The sequence below is a fragment of the Spinacia oleracea genome, chromosome 6 (genome assembly GCF_020520425.1).
Source record: "Spinacia oleracea cultivar Varoflay chromosome 6, BTI_SOV_V1, whole genome shotgun sequence".
Lineage (NCBI taxonomy): Eukaryota > Viridiplantae > Streptophyta > Magnoliopsida > Caryophyllales > Amaranthaceae > Spinacia > Spinacia oleracea.
Genome location: NC_079492.1, coordinates 5,737,512 through 5,758,411, shown reverse-complemented (window position 1 = coordinate 5,758,411; position 20,900 = coordinate 5,737,512). Strand labels below are relative to the sequence as shown.

General features: G+C 38.1%; 1 protein-coding gene across 1 annotated transcript; it reads left to right on the top strand.

Moving 5' to 3' along the window:
• Positions 1 to 10,336: 10,336 nt before the first annotated feature.
• Positions 10,337 to 19,371, top strand: LOC110778781 (UPF0051 protein ABCI8, chloroplastic). The gene is made up of 2 exons (XM_021983341.2): positions 10,337 to 12,228; positions 18,907 to 19,371. Exons 1-2 carry the CDS (start codon positions 10,792 to 10,794, stop codon positions 19,123 to 19,125), a joined length of 1,656 nt encoding a protein of 551 aa, XP_021839033.1. The 5' UTR covers positions 10,337 to 10,791; the 3' UTR covers positions 19,126 to 19,371.
• Positions 19,372 to 20,900: the final 1,529 nt, after the last annotated feature.

The window sequence follows — 20,900 nt, the reverse complement described above, 5'->3', positions numbered from 1 at the left end:
TCCGAGTGGCCTTGTACAACTTTTAAGCATCTCATCCCGATTTATGGGAGGACAATCCCAATCTTGCGATCTTGAGATTAGACTTCGTTTGATAGGTGATTACCTGAGCGTTGCCTTTATAGCCTCCTTTTACGGTGCGACGGTTGGTCAACGTCAAAGCAACCAGTTCTCAAACAAGTAATCTCAAATCACTCAGGTATTGAGGATTTAGTGTCTAATAATTTAATGAAATTTACTTATGACAGACTTTCATCTCTTACAGTAAAGTTTCATAGGTCTTGTCCGATACTAGTCTTCCCAAAGTAAGTATCTATGCAAATGATTATGACATTGCCATGTCCACATAGTTCAAGAAACAGAACTACTAGTCATCTTGCATTCTAATCGTCTAACGTTTTCTATGCGTCCAATTTTATAGAAAACTCCGACTAGGGACCATTTTCAACCTTTGACATTCAAGTTCACTTGATAGACATTTCTTAGTCACAGGACTGGTCCTGACAGTCTATCTTGAATATATCGTCAAGTTGAAGGGACTCATCATTTAATAAACCACAAATTAAATGGAAAAATGAATTCCTTTCATTTATTGTGAATGATTAACCAATAATGTTTTACAAAGATTTAAACTCTAAAACTTTAAAACATTAAACAGAGACATCAAAGCCATTCTCCAATATGCTTGATTCCCATAGCTGCAGTGTGCGAGTTGTGCTTCGCTTGCGGCAGAGGTTTAGTTAATGGATCTGATATGTTGTCATCAGTTCCAATTTTGCTTATCTCGACTTCTTTTCTTTCAACGAACTCTCGTAGAAGGTGAAATCTACGAAGTACATGCTTGACTCTCTGGTGGTGTCTAGGCTCTTTTGCCTGTGCAATAGCTCCGTTATTATCACAATACAGGGCTATTGGTCCTTTAATGGAGGGGACTACACCAAGTTCTCCTATGAACTTCCTTAGCCATATAGCTTCCTTTGCTGCTTCATGTGCAGCAATGTACTCCGCTTCAGTTGTAGAATCCGCAATGGTGCTTTGCTTAGCACTTTTCCAGCTTACTGCTCCTCCGTTGAGGCAGAAGACAAACCCAGACTGTGATCTGAAATCATCTTTGTCGGTTTGGAAACTTGCGTCCGTATAGCCTTTAACAATTAATTCATCATCTCCACCATAGACCAGGAAGTCATCTTTGTGCCTTTTCAGGTACTTCAGAATATTCTTGGCAGCAGTCCAATGCGCCTCTCCTGGGTCTGACTGGTATCTGCTCGTAGCACTGAGTGCGTACGCAACATCCGGGCGTGTACATATCATAGCATACATTATTGAACCAATCAATGATGCATATGGAATCCCATTCATTCGTCTACGCTCATCAAGTGTTTTTGGGCACTGAGTCTTGCTTAGAGTCATTCCATGAGACATGGGTAGGTAGCCTCGCTTGGAGTCCGCCATCTTGAACCTATCAAGCACCTTATTGATATAAGTGCTTTGACTAAGTCCAATCATCTTTTTAGATCTATCTCTGTAAATCTTGATGCCCAATATGTACTGTGCTTCTCCTAGATCCTTCATCGAAAAACATTTCCCAAGCCAAATCTTGACAGAGTTCAACATAGGAATGTCATTTCCGATAAGCAATATGTCGTCGACATATAATACTAGGAAAGCAATTTTGCTCCCACTGACCTTCTTGTATACACAAGATTCGTCCGCGTTCTTGATGAAACCAAAGTCACTGACTGCTTCATCAAAACGTATATTCCAGCTCCTGGATGCCTGCTTCAATCCGTAGATTGACTTCTTTAGCTTGCATACCTTTTTAGCATTCTTTGGATCCTCAAAACCTTCAGGCTGTGTCATAAACACAGTTTCTGTTAAAACGCCGTTTAAGAAAGCAGTTTTGACATCCATCTGCCATATTTCGTAATCGTAATATGCAGCGATTGCTAATATTATTCGAATAGACTTTAGCATTGCAACTGGTGAAAAGGTTTCATCGTAATCCACACCGTGGACTTGCCTGTAACCTTTCGCAACCAATCTAGCTTTGAAAACTTCAAGTTTCCCATCCTTGTCCTTTTTCAGTTTGAAAACCCATTTGCTTCCAATGGCTTGGTAGCCATCTGGCAAATCGACCAAATCCCATACTTGGTTTTCAGACATGGAGTCTAATTCAGATTGCATGGCTTCTTGCCACTGCTTGGAGCTAGGGCTCGTCATAGCTTGCTTGTAAGTCGCAGGTTCATCACTTTCAAGTAATAGAACGTCATAGCTCTCGTTCGTCAAAATACCTAAGTACCTTTCCGGTTGAGATCTATATCTTTGCGATCTACGCGGGGTAACATTTCTAGATTGACCATGATTCTCACCAGATTCTTCTAAAGATCTCTGAGTTTCATCCTGAATGTCATCTTGAGCATTCTCTAGAGTTTGTTGTTCGACTCGAATTTCTTCGAGGTCTACTTTTCTCCCACTTGTCATTTTGGAAATGTGATCTTTCTCCAAAAAGACACCATCTCGAGCAACAAACACTTTGTTCTCAGATGTATTGTAGAAGTAATACCCCTTTGTTTCCTTTGGATAGCCCACAAGGATACATTTGTCAGATTTTGGATGAAGTTTGTCTGAAATTAATCGTTTGACGTATACTTCACATCCCCAAATCTTAAGAAAAGACACATTTGGAGGCTTTCCAAACCATAATTCGTATGGAGTCTTTTCGACAGCTTTAGACGGAGCTCTATTTATAGTGAGTGCAGCTGTATTTAGTGCATGTCCCCAAAATTCTAATGGAAGTTCGGCCTGACCCATCATTGACCTGACCATGTCTAGCAAGGTTCTGTTCCTCCGTTCTGACACACTGTTCCATTGTGGTGTTCCAGGAGGAGTCAATTCTGATAGAATTCCACATTCTTTCAGATGGTCATCAAATTCATAGCTCAGATATTCACCGCCTCTATCAGACCGCAGTGCCTTGATCTTCTTGCCTAATTGATTCTCTACTTCACTCTGAAATTCCTTGAATTTGTCAAAGGATTCAGACTTATGCTTCATTAGGTAGACATAACCATACCTACTGAAGTCATCAGTGAAAGTGATAAAGTAGCTGAAACCACCTCTAGCATTTGTACTCATTGGTCCACATACATCTGTATGGATTAAACCCAATAGTTCATTTGCTCTTTCTCCAACTTTAGAGAAAGGTTGCTTTGTCATTTTGCCAAGTAAACATGATTCGCATTTACCATAATCCTCTAAGTCAAATGGTTCTAGAATTCCTTCCCTTTGAAGTCTTTCTAAGCGTTTCAAGTTTATATGGCCTAATCGACAATGCCACAGATAGGTGAGATCTGAATCATCCTTTTTGGCCTTTTTGGTATTTATGTTATATACTTGTTTGTCGTGATCTAATAAATAAAGTCCATTGACTAATCTAGCAGATCCATAAAACATCTCTTTAAAATAAAACGAACAACTATTGTCTTTTATTATAAAGGAAAATCCCTTAGCATCTAAGCAAGAAACTGAAATGATGTTTTTAGTAAGACTTGGAACATGGAAACATTCTTCCAGTTCCAAAACTAGCCCGGAGGGCAACGACAAATAGTAAGTTCCTACGGCTAATGCAGCAATCCGTGCTCCATTTCCCACTCGTAGGTCGACTTCTCCCTTGCTTAACTTTCTACTTCTTCTTAGTCCCTGTGGATTGGAACATAAGTGTGAGCCACAACCTGTATCTAATACCCAAGAAGTTGAATTAGCAAGTATACAGTCTATAACGAAAATACCTGAAGATGGAACGACTGTTCCGTTCTTCTGATCTTCCTTTAGCTTCAAGCAATCTCTCTTCCAATGCCCCTTCTTCTTGCAGTAGAAGCATTCGGATTCAGAAGTGGGTTGACTGACCTTCCTCTTTGCAGATTTGGCGCCAGTATGCTTAGTTGGGCTGGCCTTGTTGCCACCTTTCTTAGCATTCCTCTTCTTTCCAGATTTCTTGAACTTGCCCCCACGCACCATAAGCACATCCTGCTTATCACTTTTGAGCGTCTTTTCAGCGGTCTTCAGCATACCGTGAAGCTCAGTGAGCGTTTTGTCCAGACTATTCATACTGTAGTTCAGTTTGAACTGATCATACCCGCTATGAAGAGAATGGAGGATGGTGTCTATAGCCATTTCCTGAGAAAATTGCTGATCCAGCCGACTCATATTCTCAATGAGTCCAATCATTTTGAGAACATGTGGACTTACGGGCTCGCCTCTCTTAAGCTTGGTCTCAAGAATTTGCCTATGAGTCTCGAATCTTTCGACTCGAGCCAGATCTTGGAACATGTTCTTCAACTTACTGATGATTGTGAAAGCATCTGAGTTGATGAACGTTTTCTGCAGATCCGCACTCATGGTGGCGAGCATTAGACATTTCACATCCTTGTTGGCATCAATCCAACGATTGAGGGCTGCCTGAGTGATCCCGTCGCCTGGAGCTTCGGGCATCGCCTCATCTAGGACATACTCCTTTTCTTCCTGCATAAGAACTATTTGCAAGTTCCTTTGCCAGTCAAGGAAGTTTTTCCCGTTCAACTTCTCCTTTTCGAGAATTGATCGAATGTTGAATGAATTGTTGTTTGCCATATTAAAAACTACAATTGAAAAGAATAAACAAATAAATAACCATTCACAGTTTCTCTTAATAAACTTAAATTCTAGCATTCATGCATAATTCAATGTTTATTAAGCATTTTATTCAAGTTATGTGTTCCGGCAGGTGTGAATAAAATGATTCCAAGATCCTAAAATCATTGAAGAACTAAGCACAGTTTGTCGACTTAATCCTAGAACATCTTAGGTAAGCAAAAGCCTTTTGCTAATAGTCTAGAAACTATTCTTGGTTGATAGGTACGTCTAAGAACTTATTAGGTAAACCTATCGAATTTGCCACGACATAAAAGGACTCCTTACTTATATCGTTGAGTTTCACCAAAACTAACATGTACTCACAATTATTTGTGTACCTTGCCCCTTTAGGACCAATAAGTAACACCTCGCTGAGCGAAAACTATTACTAGATTGATGTAAAGGATATCCAAGCAAGTGTATATTTTGGCATGGCACCTTTTAACTCAATTTTTAAGTTTGGAACTTAAGGCTCTTACTATGTTGGTTAGATTTTAAGTGAACTAAAATCCTTAATCATGCAACATAATCAAGCTTTTGATCTCATGCATTTTAAGACATATTTAAAGCAATAAATAACTTAAAACATGCATAAGATATTTGTGATCTAGTATGGCCCGACTTCATCTTGAAGCTTTGACTTCAAAGTCCGTCTTGAAAATCTCCGTGGGAGGCACCATTTTCTTCAAATAGGATAAGTTATAACTAATTACAACTATTTGATGGTACGCAGACCATATTTGAATTGAAAAATAACTTTGGTGCTTTAGACCAATTACATTCAAATTAATGGTACGCAGACCATATTTTCTATCCTATTTGGGCCATACTAGTCACTTCATAACCTGCAAAACAGTACATATACAATATATACCATTCACCCATTCATTATCATGAATGGCCCACATAGCTGGTTAGTTAAAACACATTATGCATCACGTAAACATTTGCAGCAATTAATCAAGGTCACCAATAATCTACCAATTATTCAGTCCTTATTAATTCTAATCGAGTTGTTTTAACCTTAAGGATTTGTAGACCTAATCAAGAGTTTATGACTAAAAGCACTCCCACTCAAACCAATAAATTCATATGCTTTACTAATTTTAAACATAAAATTGTATTTCTAGTCTAACCGGAAACATACAAATTTAATTAAAATTTAAAGCTCATATAAATTTATAATTGAATCCAAAAATTTAATTTTAATTTCAGTCACATTTAAATTAATTTATGATTTTAATTTTAGTAAAATAATTAGAATAAATGCCATTTATTATAATTATAATATTCAAAATTAAAATCCAAGAAATTAATTCAAATTATTAATTTTAAAATCAATTAAAATTACGTGAACTGAAATTTTCAAATTAAACATTCAAAAACGATCTAATCGAAACGCAAACATCCTATGCGTTGCACGCCCATGGGCTGTACGCACACAGCCATTGCTGGCCATGTGCGCGCAGCCCATGCGCTCGTTGCATAGCTGCTGCTGTCCCATACGCAAGCCTCCGCACAGCGCCCACCGCACGCGAGCTATCGCTCGCAGCGCGCGCGCGTTACCGCGCTCGCTGGTGCGCGAGATCGCTCGCTGGTGCGCGCGAGCCATCGCTCGCTGGGGCGCTGCATCGCTCGCTGGTGCGCGCGAGCCATCGCTCGCTGGCGCGCGAGATCGCTCGCTGCGCGCGCGCGAGCCATCGCTCGCTGGTGCGCGACATCGCTCGCTGGGCGGGCGACGTCGCGCGCTGTGCGCGCGAGTGATGCTGTGCGCAGCGCTCGTGGCACGCGAGCTTGCGCTCGCTGCGCACGAGGTTGCGCGCTGTTGTGCGAGGCAGCGCGCGCTGTGGCGCAGCTCGCTTGCTGCCCACACGCGACTGCCTTGGCTCGCCCCTCGCCCATGCCCATCCGTTCATTGCTCGTGGCACACGACACAAGGCAGGGCTGCTGCCTTGCGCTCGTGCACTACGCCCTTGCTCATTGCATTCGTGCCGCACGGGCGACGAGCTCCCTTGCTCGTCGTCGCATGCCCGCATTATACAACACCCCTTAAGGGTAACACGAAGCGTCCATTGCTTCGTGCGTGCAAGTTATTTGAACGAATCGCATAAAAATTTAAAATTTATATTTAAAATTAATGACAAATTAATAAATAATATTAATTTCATAATTTTAGGGCGAAAAAATCGAAAATTTATTATCCAATTGATTTCCGATTGATATGGATTCAAGTCTAGGTCATAAAAATTTAAAATTTATCGTAAATTTACAATTTTTATGGTGGTTTTTAATCATAGGTTTCTAATTAAATTACAATTAATTATGAAAATCAAATTAATTCTAAATTATTCTAATTTTCAACAAATTAATCATAATTACAAATTAGATTGCATAATTAACAAGACTAGGCATTCAAACTTGTTAAACATATGCAGTAGGTCAATCAAAAATTCAAGATTTATCAACAAGAATCGCAAATATTTAATTTAACATCTTAAATTTACGAAATTTTGCATCCGAAAAACTAAAACCTTCGAAAAGTCATAGTTAGGCTTCGAATTTGAGAATTCTGGGTTCGGCAGAAAAATACTATTTTTGTCAAAATTTTAGAATGCCTTTTACATGCGGAATTGACACAAAAATCACTCAATTCGGATGAGTAATGAAGAAACTGCCGAAAAACTGCGTACATATAATTAAATAAACGCAATTTGCAATTAATTAACAATTACGAAAATTAATCACCCCTTTTAATTCTTGCAAATTTGTAATATTTAACCATGTTCATGCAATTTAGATTATGAAAATAATAAGGGGCTCGTGATACCACTGTTAGGTTATGATACATATGACATTTACATAAATCATGCGGAAACAACCATTAACCCAGGAAACATATTATTTACACATAATCATTTAGCATAGTTTAAATGCATACTCTTTGTTGCGTGCCTTCCCTAGCTGCGCCCGAACCGAACAAGAACAAGTCTTTTAGGACTCCAAGTGTCGTCCCTCCGTAGAAAGTCCACAGCACGTCCGGATCCGCCTTAAGATTGACCAACTAGAATCGCCCTTAAGGTACTCAGAAAATTCGGCACTTTTGGGGCAAGATGGGTTTTAATTTTCTCTCAAAAAACTCACTTTTGAATACTTTGAAACTTGTATATAAATTATGACCCCTAGGCCTTTATTTATAGAGTTATGGAAAAGGAATCGTAATCCTAGTAGGATGCGAATTAATTGGAATTAGAATTCTACATGAATTCTACTTAATCAATTTATCCAATAGGAATAGACATTTAATCATACACTGACTCTTGCAGATTCAGGAATCTCGCATGAGCTCAAACTCACACACACACGGCAGCCACAAGGGCTGCCCACGCATGCGAGCAGCAGCCCACGCAGCGCGGCCCACGCATGCGCGGCCTTGTGCGCGCTGGGCTGTGGCGTGCGTGCTTGCTGGGCGATGGCCTGGCTTCGTGCTGGGCCTTCGTCCGGCAGGCCTCGTCCGATGCTAATTCGTACGATACGCTTCCGATTAAATTTCCATTTCCGGAATCTATTTCCGATACGAACAATATTTAATATTTCCGATTCCGGAATTAATTTCCGTTTCGAACAAATATTTAATATTTCCGTTTCCGGAATTATTTTCCGATTCCGGTAATATTTCCGATTCTGACAATATTTCCGTTTCCGGTAATATTTCCGATTCTGGTAATATTTCCATTTCCAACAATATTTTCCGATACGTACCATGTTTCCGTTTCCGGCAACATCTACGACTTGGATAATATTCATATTTCCGATACGATCCATATTTCCGTTTCCGGCAATATCATCGTTTCCGGAGTATTCATTTCTTGCCTGTGACGATCTTAGCTCCCACTGAAACCAAGATCCGTCGGTTCCGAATATTCATAGATGGAGTATTTAATGCCATTAAATACTTGATCCGTTTACGTACTATTTGTGTGACCCTACGGGTTCAGTCAAGAGTAAGCTGTGGATTAATATCATTAATTCCACTTGAACTGAAGCGGCCTCTAGCTAGGCATTCAGCTCACTTGATCTCACTGAATTATTAACTTGTTAATTAATACTGAACCGCATTTATTAGACTTAACATAGAATGCATACTTGGACCAAGGGCATTATTTCCTTCATGAATTTCACCTAAATGTGACTCAATACACTATTGTTAAGCATAGTGTTTTGAGTTCATGCATTTTAAAGGTTTGGGATATTACAGCAGTTATTTCCTACTCAGTTACGTAGTACTCGGTAATAAAAAGTGCAAACATAGTAAATACAATTTTATTTAGTAGTTACTTTTAATACAATCTCATTTTTAAAAGGTAATTTACTTTTATTTTATACTATCGCTGATATTATGTACAATAATGTCGAGTTCATTCTGTCTATTAGGCACATACATTGTTGTCGCTATTTTCTTCATAAACAAAATTCATCGCTTTTTTTGACGGGCATCCGCGCGCTATCGCGCGCGGTCCGATTCCTAGTAAGTTAAAGGGCTGAGTCCTTTAATAAAAAGGTCGGGATAGGGCTTTTAACGGGCCTCCAGCCCATTGCACAGGTCTAGTCTTGACACAAGCCACTTAGCCACACATGTATATTCGTATCACTTCTAGCCTCAGGTCCGAATTCAAAACACGCTTAACGGCAGAAGGTCGTGTAATAAATTTATTGTATACGAGATGATTTTTTAACAACTTTTATTAACCTTTAACAAATTTTCACTAACCTTTTATATTTGGAAGTGATTTTTAGTCAGTAGATTTTTAAAATGATTATATGATTACCTGTATATACTGTATATATTATGAGATTGATTTTGAAGGGATACTTTTTTATCGAATGAGGTAAATAGAATTAACCGATGTAGTAACTTTAAAACATTCTACCCTAACTTTACACCTTCTCTAATACTTATAGTACACCCACCTTAATTACGAGTTTGTGTTTTAGCGGAGAGGTATACGAGCACAGAGGTCCTCACGTGAAAATTATTAGTTGTAACCGGGTGCAATATGCAATCAAGGGTATTTTTAAGCCCATTACTCCATTAATAGTTTCTACCACGTTTTCTCCTCACTTGTACTCCCTCCGTATTTATTTAAGAGATACACTTGTTTTTCCGGCCGTATTTATTTAAGAGATACACTCATACACTTGCCATTTTTAGTAACTTGTCAACCCCACCATCTAATTAAATAATCTATCTAATATATTTTATGTCCTACCACCCTATTAAACAAATAATTTCATAACTACACCCCACCTCTCATCCCCTAAAATGACATGGTCCCCACTTGTTTTACTTATTAAAATATCTACTCAACCTCACTTGTTCTATTACTTTATTTCCTTCAATTATTCGTTACCCGTGCACGGCCAAGTGTATCTCTTAAATAAATACAGAGAGAGTAATGAGAAAGTGCGAGAGGATTACATGGTGCACCCAGATAGCCGAACGCATATAACGACAACTTTTGTGTAAGATCACCTTACCGAAAAGACCGATTTAGTTACTTGATAATTGAGCTTAAGTGATTAACTAATTGGTTTAATTACTTAACTTACACCGTTACGTTAGACTGTCTTATAGTTTTCACTGCCAACTAGTTTGCCCCTATCCAAAGGCCAAGAATTCCCAAAAGTACAGGACAAAGTGATATTCTGAAAACGCCAAATTGTTCAAGATGGTTCGTGTCGTCCACAAGTCTACCAATTTCAATAGCCACACAAATTAAACTATAAACTTACACATCTTCATCTTCATCTTCATCTTCATCCCCTTCTCTGCAATAATCTCATATTTTCCAGCCATCTCTCTCTGTATACATGTATTTGCTTCTCCTTTCATGGTAATGTTTTGTGCTTAATTATTTTATTGGGTGCTTCTTTTATTTTTGCCGATACTTACCCAGAAATTTGCTCAACTCTGTTAAAAAATATATTTTGTTTGATTTTTGATCTGGGGTTTTTCTGGGGTTTGCGCTTTTTTTGGGTATTTTGACTCTTTCAAGTTTGATTTCATCTTCATCAATTAGCACCAAACCAATATTCATCTTCATCAATCAATCAATCAATCAAGCCATGTCTTCTCTAGTAGCAAACACAATCGCTCGTTTCTCTCTCCAACCCTCTTTGGACCCACCATCATCCTCAAGCCCCAACACCTTAAAACCCAGATTCGCCAAAATCAGAGCTGGAATTGGGTACGATTCAAGAACAGCCATCACTTCTGACCCAGGTAATAATAGTAATCAATCTCTCTCTCCTGTTTCAATTCCAAAAAATGAAGATGATTTACTTCAGAAATTCCTCAAACGAGACTATAAATGGGGTTTCAGTGAGAAAATCGATTCATTTACAATCCCAAAAGGGTTATCTGAAGAAACTGTCAGGCTAATTTCTGCCCTAAAAGAAGAACCTGATTGGATGCTTGAGTTTCGATTGAGTTCGTTTCGTAAATTCCTGAAAATGGCTGAACCAAACTGGTCAGATAATCGATACCCTAAAATCAATTTCCAGGATTTGTGTTATTATTCTGCTCCTAAGAAGAAACCCACTTTGAATAGCTTAGATGAAGCTGATCCTGAACTTCTTATGTATTTTGATAAATTGGGTGTGCCCTTGACTGAAAGGAACCGTTTAGCTAATGTTAGTAGTAGGAATGTGGCTGTTGATGCTGTTCTTGATAGTGTTTCCATTGCTACTACACATAGGAAGACATTAGCGAAATCCGGGGTGATCTTTTGCTCGATTTCAGAGGCCGTAAAGGAGTATCCTGATTTAGTAAAGAAGTATTTAGGGAAAGTTGTGCCTAGTGATGATAATTACTACGCTGCTTTGAACTCGGCTGTGTTTAGTGATGGGTCCTTTGTTTACATACCTAAGGGTACTAGATGCCCTATGCAGATTTCAACTTATTTTAGGATTAACGCGTTTGAAACGGGGCAATTCGAGAGGACTTTGATTGTTGCTGATGAGGGTAGTTTTGTGGAGTATTTGGAAGGGTGTACAGCACCTTCATATGACACGAATCAGTTGCACGCGGCTGTGGTTGAGTTGTATGCTGATGATGATGCGGAGATTAAGTACTCTACAGTACAGAATTGGTATGCTGGTGATGAAGAAGGGAAAGGTGGGATTTACAATTTTGTTACCAAGAGAGGATTGTGTTCAGGTGAAAGGTCAAAGATATCGTGGACTCAGGTCGAGACAGGGTCGGCTATTACTTGGAAGTACCCGAGTGTTGTATTGGAGGGTGATTACTCGGTTGGGGAGTTTTATTCCGTGGCATTGACAAATAATTACCAACAAGCAGATACTGGGACGAAGATGATACATAAGGGTAAGAATACTAGAAGTAGGATCATCTCCAAGGGTATATCGGCAGGGCATTCGAGGAATGTGTATAGAGGTCTAGTTCAGGTCCAGTCAAAGGCAGATAACGCGAAGAATTCCTCACAGTGCGATTCTATGCTTATTGGGGATAAAGCTGCTGCAAACACCTATCCATATATTCAGGTATGAAATTTCATTGAAAATGCCATAAACTGTTATTATTTTCATGTTGCATTTATTCAATTTGAGTGCGTGCTTTTGGCAGTAAGTTCCATCTCCTTTTGGCAGTAAGTTCAGGTACTTCATTGAAAATGCCATTATTTTCATGTTGCATTTATTTGATTTGAGTGCTTACTTTTGGCTGTAGATTTCTTAGATGCCTAACAACCCCCTGCAGCAAATAAAAAGGAATTGACTCCTAATTTCATGTATCATTCCATGACAATATGGCATAACCCCAACAATGCTAACAAGGGTGACATGATACTGATACCACATAGAGTGAGGTAAAGGGTTCATATTACGCGACTTTACCCCTGCATTTAGTAAGGCTGGCTGTCTTATGAGACAATCGTCAAAAAGCCTATCGAATGGCCTACTACTTAAAATCATACCATAGGTTCAACTGCTTCAGGCCCTTGTAGTCAATAGCTAAACAGTCTCACATTAATGACTTACTGAAAAAAGATGAATGCTTTCAAGTAATAAAGATGAAAAAACCGTAAATAGAAACAGCTCAGTAGAAAGCTGATTCGGACTCCCGATTCTGTGGTAAGGCAGGACATTATTATGAATCACTAAAAAGCAGAAACAAGCCTATATACTATTTCAAAGCATACCAGAAGAATTAGTTGAAATTCACTGTAAACATGATCTCAGAACCATTAGCCTAAATAGTAAATACCACATCATGAAGTGAGTTGCGTGCACATATACAAAGGAAGTAGTCGAAGTACCAATAGTAACAAACGTTAAAATAAAATAAAAAAGAAAAAATGTTGCATGCATCTCCATGATCTAATTGCCTTCCGATAATAAATAACCCAAGGGTTAGAAGGATGAGCGTTGGAAGTTTTGCAGTTTCGGATGCCTTAAGAGGGTGGGAGTTTGGGACATTATGAAATATGATTTGAAACAAATAACTGATGCTAGACTAGTGAAACTGCAAGAAATATCATTTGGGCTGACCCTGACTGAACCCATTTTTAGTGGTCTGACGGTCTGACCTGACCATATATCTCAACTGTGCCTTCCAATACTGATCCGGCTCATTTATCCTAATATTAGCTTTTCTTTACAAATCTCAAGTTAGGATAGACCATAACCATATTGTTAGAACTTAGAAGCATCATATATATGGTAGGGCTTTGTGAATGAGTTGACCTGAAACTCGATAATGGTTATATGGATGTGTCACTACCTGCCCGAGAATGTACATCATCAAAGGGTTAGCCTGTGAAAGGTTCACGTCATTTTTCTGTAAATAATAAGTCGGATGAATGTGATAGAGTTGGATCATAATTTTTTTAATAACCCACCATCATTGGTTTCTCCAGCTGTATAATGACTGGTGGTTGACTCAAGCTCTAGGACCTTCAGGAACACCTACTCAGTTACTCACTCACACAGTCACATCTCTATCTTCACTAACCAAGCAGTAACTCAGAGCGTGTGTTGGATAAGGTTCTACCTTTAATCCTTCGCCCCTTCTTTCAAAACCTTGGACTAGTAAAATGGTCATCTCTTGAGAAATGACTTCTCCTTGAGTGAATACATTACACACGAAATAGTCATCACATCTCTTTCGCATTTTGCTGCCCCTAAAATCAATGTCTTGTGTACAAGTACCTCATAGATGATTGATTACAGTGAGATTATTGTTTTCTCTTATAGAAAAGTCAGGGGTAAGTGGTAGTCAATTCATGTATCAGTATTTGCAACAGTTGATACAAATGAGGCTCGTGTAAGGACAGTCGTAAGTTTCAGTGGCTTTGATCATCTAGTTGTACCTAGCAATTAGTGTCAGCTGCTTCTGATTTTTATCTGTGTTTCACTTTTCTATTGGGAATGCCTGATGCCTTCAATTGCTACTGTGGAGTTGATATTTCTTATCCCCGTCTCAAATTGAAATGGCTCTGCTTTATACTCCCGATTTCCACCATAAAACCATCAGTAACCATAGGAATAATACAAGGCTGCCAAACGGCAATATCATTGTTGGAGCCGGAAGCTCTCATTAGTTTAGTTCCCTTCTCTTCCCATGTGTGTTCTCATGAAACAGGAAATATCACGAAGTTTAAGGGATGCTGTTGTTTAATCAATTTTTTCGTTAAGAATCAATTTTTTCGTTAAGAATCAATTTTTCTTTTTTAGTTTGCATTATGAATTGCTGTTTGTGTGACTTCTTTCCCAGTTTTGAGTATAATCCTGGTCTGAAGTCTCTAAACTTTAATTACAAAAATATATATTACTTCCCTTTCCCCCCTTCCTTTGCTCCTGGTTTAATGACCTGTGCAAATTCTAGGATCTGAATATTGAGAATCAAGTGTAGGGACTGTCAATCTAGCGAAGGCAATCTCTATGACCTTAAAGAGGGATGACAAAGTTGTTTCCCCTCCATACTAAATACATTCCATACCTGATACTTACTATTAGACTGTCCTGTATTCCTGTATTCTAAACGTTTAAATGTAGTATGTCTTATGTGTGAGTCTTTCCCTTTCAGACTATCCGGTATTTGATACGAGTATCTGTTATTCTGTTAAGTGAAAACTAGTTAACTAATAGTATAAACATTGCTGCTCATTGGACGTTACTTCTAATTCCAGAAGTTCAGCATGAGAATAACACACAACCAACCAGGAAGATACCAATAGATAAGAGCACTGAGTTTTTGTGATGTGATCCAACACAAGTTATTACCACAATCCTTCAATGTGCTACATTTTCTAGAAGCACCTAGAAAATTCAAGGAGAAATAACATCAAACCCTTATGCTATATGGATGCGAGGCTGAAAACTTCTTTTATTTAGCATAATGAACCTAATGTGCTATTCCAACCTGCAAACATATTACTGCTGAAACATTAACTTCTATGAAATGTACCTTTAAAAGAATACACGAATAACCATAATAATAATAATAATAATAATAATAAAAGTCCTCTAGCCCTAAGATGGCATTCTACATATTCAAATTGTTGTCATTCATACTTGCTAATACAACATACTATCTCCTGATGCCTAGCAGCTAATTGCCAAGGTAACACTAGAGGGGTAAGGCTGCAACACCTGCCACAACACCCCAATTATACCATCAAAATATATAGGCGGAGACTAAACAGAGAATTTGAGTATGAATATGGTACGGTATCATGAGGAAACCAAACTCGGGGATATAGTTCTGTCTATGAGGGTATATGAAAGGTTTTCAATGATCCAAGTTATTTTACAGCAAGAATAGGTAGTCACGACAATAACAATTTGAATATCTAGAGGACCTCATAATTCACTAGTCAATAAAACGTGACACATTTGGAAAGACAGAGATCAAAACAGAAGCAGAAGTACTAAGGGCAAAAACACAACATTGACCAATGACCTATGTGATCTGACACTGGTTGTATATGTAAAAAGACTTACTTCTGCGCCGCTGATCTACTCACCTACAACAAATCCTGGCCTGGGACAAGTAGTTTATCAGTTGTACTGTTGAAAATACAGCCTGCAACTCATAAGCAGGAATAGGACAGGGCTATAATTAAAAGACTGAACAAAGATAATACCGGAAAAACATAAAGAGAAAACTTTATTGAGTTATACAATTACCTGATACTGAAATTTTTTGCATAGGCTGTCAATTGCAAGAGAACCCCAAAGCTAAAACACATTTAATTTGGCCAGAAAGGGAAACACTTCTACTGTTGGCCACAAGAGAGAAACAAAGAAGTGTACACAATTTCTCTGCAGTAACTCTTGTTAAATGTATGTTTCTTCAAGGTACAATCCCTCAGATTTCTGGAGCTCCTTCCGTCCAAGAGAACTAAAATATCCAGGATAAGATATAATATCATTTTTCGAAAAGATTTTTCTTGCTCTGAAATCTTATTTTCCATTTTGTCCCTTCACCTTCCCTCTCAAATTATTGTCCAAACACATAGTGAAAGTGGAAGACAATTGACCTAAACTCAAGAATTGACACATGTCTGACAGTCTGAGATTTTGGCCAAACAGAACTCCCATCAACCTTGTCTGGCTGACCATAAGCCGGCATCAGGGTTACCTGATTCGTGGTTCGCTACGGTACGGTGTACGAGTTCGGGTTCGCGATTCGCAGGTTGGCTGGTTTTAGGTTCGCAAGAGGGGTTTGAAACTCTTTTTTTCCAGGATTTTTGAAACAAAATTGTTCAAGATTTTATTTTAAGACTCATACATTCATACTCAGATAACAGGTTATTTCCTTCCCAAATAAAAGCCCCAACATATATTTCCTTCTCTTGTCTTCCCTGACCTTCAATAGCTATAACTAGGGTTTCGGATTCGGCATGACAATACCAACGATTTGGTTCGCGAACCACAGCGAATTGGGTCGCCGGAGAACCCGATTCGGTACGGGCAAATCGGTTCGAGATTCACAGGGGGTACCCGCGAATCTGGTAACACTGGCCGGCATACACGATGCCAATGAACTAATGGACTCCTGCGAAGTCGATAACTTAAACTGCGTATAGTACTGCAGCAATCTTCAATGCATACAAGATACAAAAGGATGCACCAGTTCAATAAGTTAGCAGTCTTTTCCATCTCATCAATCACCCAGTTGTAGAAATGAAAGAAGCTATTCATTATTTACACCCAAGTACACAACTACTTTAAAGTGCCAGTAGAAGGTCAACCAACTAGCATCACAAAAGCTGAACAATTAATAGAGGGAACTGAAGCTAGGGAAGATAAGTGCCCAAATTAGGACGGATTTTATTCATTAAAAAGTTGCAAGTACAGAACCAAAAAAAATCCACAAAGAGTCAGGAATCTTACAACAACAATGTATGCCCTGATTCATAACATAAATATTCCCTAAACTAGCTTAAGTGTAACTACGGATCATAGCTTAGCATGCTTAGGGAAAATATCAAGAGTGAATTCCTGGTAGGCACTTATACTACCCTTAATCTTCATTTCACCCCTCATGAAAGCAATCTGAGGGCTAATTTTTCCGGGTGCAATCTTAAGGAAATCCTAATCCTTGGAAAAAGCAATTGTAGGTGCTTCTCAGAAATATAGCACATTGAAGGATTGTGGTAATAACTTCTTTGCTCCTGGTTTGATGAGCTCTGTATGTCCAAAATTTTTCATACCTGTCTGATTTTGATTTTGATATCTGAAATATTGAGAATCAAATGTAGGAACTAATTGCAAAAGGATCTCCTGATTTGATGAACTCTGTATATTCCATGTCCTAGGCTCTGTTCTGTTCAACTTATTTTGACTTATTTCAGACAAAATAAGTTCAGATAAGTTCAGTTAAGTTCTAATAAGTTCATTTAAGTTTAGATAGGTTCATATAATATAAGTTCAGCAAAAATAAGTTTTTTTGAGACATTTTCACACACATAAGTTTATTTCAGATAAAATAAAGATAAGTTCAGTTAAGTTCATATAAATTCAGATAAGTTTAGTTAAGTTCAGATAAGTTCAGATAATATAAGTTCAGTCAAAATAAGTCCAATAGAACGGAGCCTAATACTCACTCTCAGACTGTCCGGTATTCTAAACATTTAAATGTAGTATGTCGTATGTGTAGGGACGTCAGTGGGGCGGGTTTTATGGGAGACCCGCCTCGCATCCGTCCCAAGTAGGCGGGGATGGAGGGAGGTTTGGCATGGGGCGGGGATGGGTATAAAAATCATTCCAGCCATGGGTGATGGGGCGTGTGTGGATTTTATGTTGGACCCGCCCGCCCCGCCCCATCACCACCCGCCCCGCTTGATACTCGTAAAATCTATCCGAGTATCATTTCTTATGTGAATTAAAAATTTAAAGAAGATAAAAAGTTGATTTTTTTATGCGTTTGGTTTGTTTGTAATGTGATAATATGAACTAAGGCGAAACTTTTAATTTTGTTTGTTTGATTCTTTTTGTTATGGAAGTTACTTTTTTCCATAATGTTTGCTAAAGAAAAACTAGGTGGGTATTGGCGCGGATTTGGGGTGGGGATGAAACGGGGATGGATACCCAGGTGGGTGGTGGAGCGAAAATGGATTTTAGTTTGTACCCGTTGGGGCGGGGATGGGTATGCATTTTGTACCCGCCATGGGTGATGGGGCGGGGATGGGGATGAAAATTTTAGGTGGGGGTGGGGATGGGGATGGAGGGACCTACATCCGCATCAGCCCCGCCCTGCCCTATTGACATCCCTACGTATGTGTGAGGCTTTCCCTCTCAGACTAACCGATATTTTGTACAAGTAACTGTTAACTGAAAACTTCATTACTAATAGTATAAACATTGCTGCTCATTGGACGTAAGTTCTAATAAATCAATAGGCAAGATATGTAATGCTTTCTCGGTTATTCAAGTCCTGAGACATTTTGGTGATTTGTTCATCATGCATTCTATTTTGTAAAGAGACTGTTTTTCAAGTTTGCTGCAATAAGTTGCTATTTCTGTGACTTCTTTCCCAATTGTGACTTTAATCTTGGTCTGAAGTCTCTGAACTTCACTTGTATTTTTTGTTGTGTTTAATGAAAACTATATTACTAATAGTATAAACATTGCTGTTCATATGTTGTACTTTTTTTTACTTGTGAATTCTTTCCTTGTGCTTTGTCAATAATTATGTAATGTTCACAACTAAAACAGGTAAAGAATCCTACAGCACGGATCGAGCACGAAGCTAGCACATCCAAAATCGGAGAAGACCAGCTCTTCTATTTCCAGCAAAGAGGGATTGATTATGAAAGAGCAATGGCTGCCATGATTTCTGGGTTTTGCAAGGATGTCTTCAATGAGCTTCCTGACGAGTTTGGTGCTGAAGTCAATCAACTTATGAGCATCAAACTTGAAGGTTCAGTTGGTTAACACACTTTTTTTAGATGGACAAAAGTGTTGTATATATTTTGTTTCCAAAAACATGTGATGTATTTTATGTTATGTTACAAATTTGTGGGAAATAATACTTGTATTTTACTCTGTACTCTTCAAGACTTCAACCAGTAAACAGATTTTACTCTGTAAAGCATGTATGTTTCAGTATAATGTGATGATAAGTGATAACTAGTGTTTGGCCCGGGCAATGCCCCCGCTTTTCTTACTTTGAACATCATATATTGTGGTGTGCATGTTAAAGGTCGGTGTGTATTATATACACCTGGATTTGGATGTTTCAAGTTATACACTTATTCGTATTTATGTGTAATGAATATCATATTTAATGGTTGGCTAAGAGGGTATGATATCAACTTTTTTATGTGACGGGTCTCAAGTTCGAGTCTTATTGATTTTTTTATTTTTTTTTGACATTTTATATGTTATAATTACGTATTATTTGCTAAGGAGATGACGTGGCATGTTTTAGTGATTAAAAAGTTCTATGTGACAAACATACATCATTAGAGACACTTTTTAATAGATTAGTATAGATTGAAGGTCGTGCTTCGATGCGATGCGATGGTCAAGTGTTTACTTGTTACAGAATATCCGCTAAGATCACGGGTTTGATCATGTAACCAACCTCTTTATGAAAATAAGGGTAAGACTGCGTACTTTTAATCCATACTCTGTGTTAAATAGCGGAAGCTTTGTGCACTGATTATGACCTTTACCGTTGAAAATAGGTTATCTATTTAAACAAATAAATTTGTGGAGAATTCTCAATTTGCTCTTGTTTTCTAAATAAAGATTGCTTACACGCAACGTTTATAGCCGTTTGTTGTTCATGCAATTGGTTTTGGCATGAAAGTTGTCGACAAAACCAAGTATTACCACACTCGAATGAAGATTGACAATTGAATAGTCATGCATGCATAGAAAATTAATTTAGGCCAAAAGCAGATCATGCACGGTGACTTATTTTTATTTTTTCGTTGAAAAAACAGGCAAATTTATTTCCCTTTTCCATAATCCATATTATCGTCAATACGGAAGTGAGTTTCTATGATAAAATTCGTAAATTGTTTACCATTTTTCAATATACAACGCAGTGCGGCGTGTTCGAATTCTGATAGCTTTTACGTGAGAAAGTGAGACCGACCATTTGATCAGTGTCCCCCTCCTTCCCCCGCCGCCTTGTGACCCGCGAGAGTATACAATGACAACTTGGAGTTAAATTGTTTAAATTAAAACATTACATATTCATGTATGCTAGCTTTTCTTTTACTATATTCGTAGGAGAGAATATTTGTGGCGTATCAAATTGTCGATGTTGTATACTTATATTAGATAGTTGCGTTGTAAGATCGTAAAATTGTAAATTTGAACCGAACGATATTTCAATTCGCGACTTTAACAATCATTCTATACTAGTACGTACATCATCTTAGCAAATCAATTTAGGTATTGCATCACTCTAAAACAAGTAAAGGAAAATTATTAATTGAATAATAACAAAAGGAGGTTAACTTTGTAGTACTTACATCATCTTTAATTTTGTTAAATACTTCGTATATACTTTTAACTTCTTTTCTTAGAAAAGTTTTAAGTTCTTGTATGGTAGTCAAATGACCGATTGTATATGCTGCCGCCAATTTATCACAAGTACGTCTTTTTAGCTGGTCGTTTGATTAAAAAAAAAAGTATTGTGGAGTATGTAGACGTAGTAAGGAGTATATTCTTATAAGTTTTTTTTTTTTTTTTTA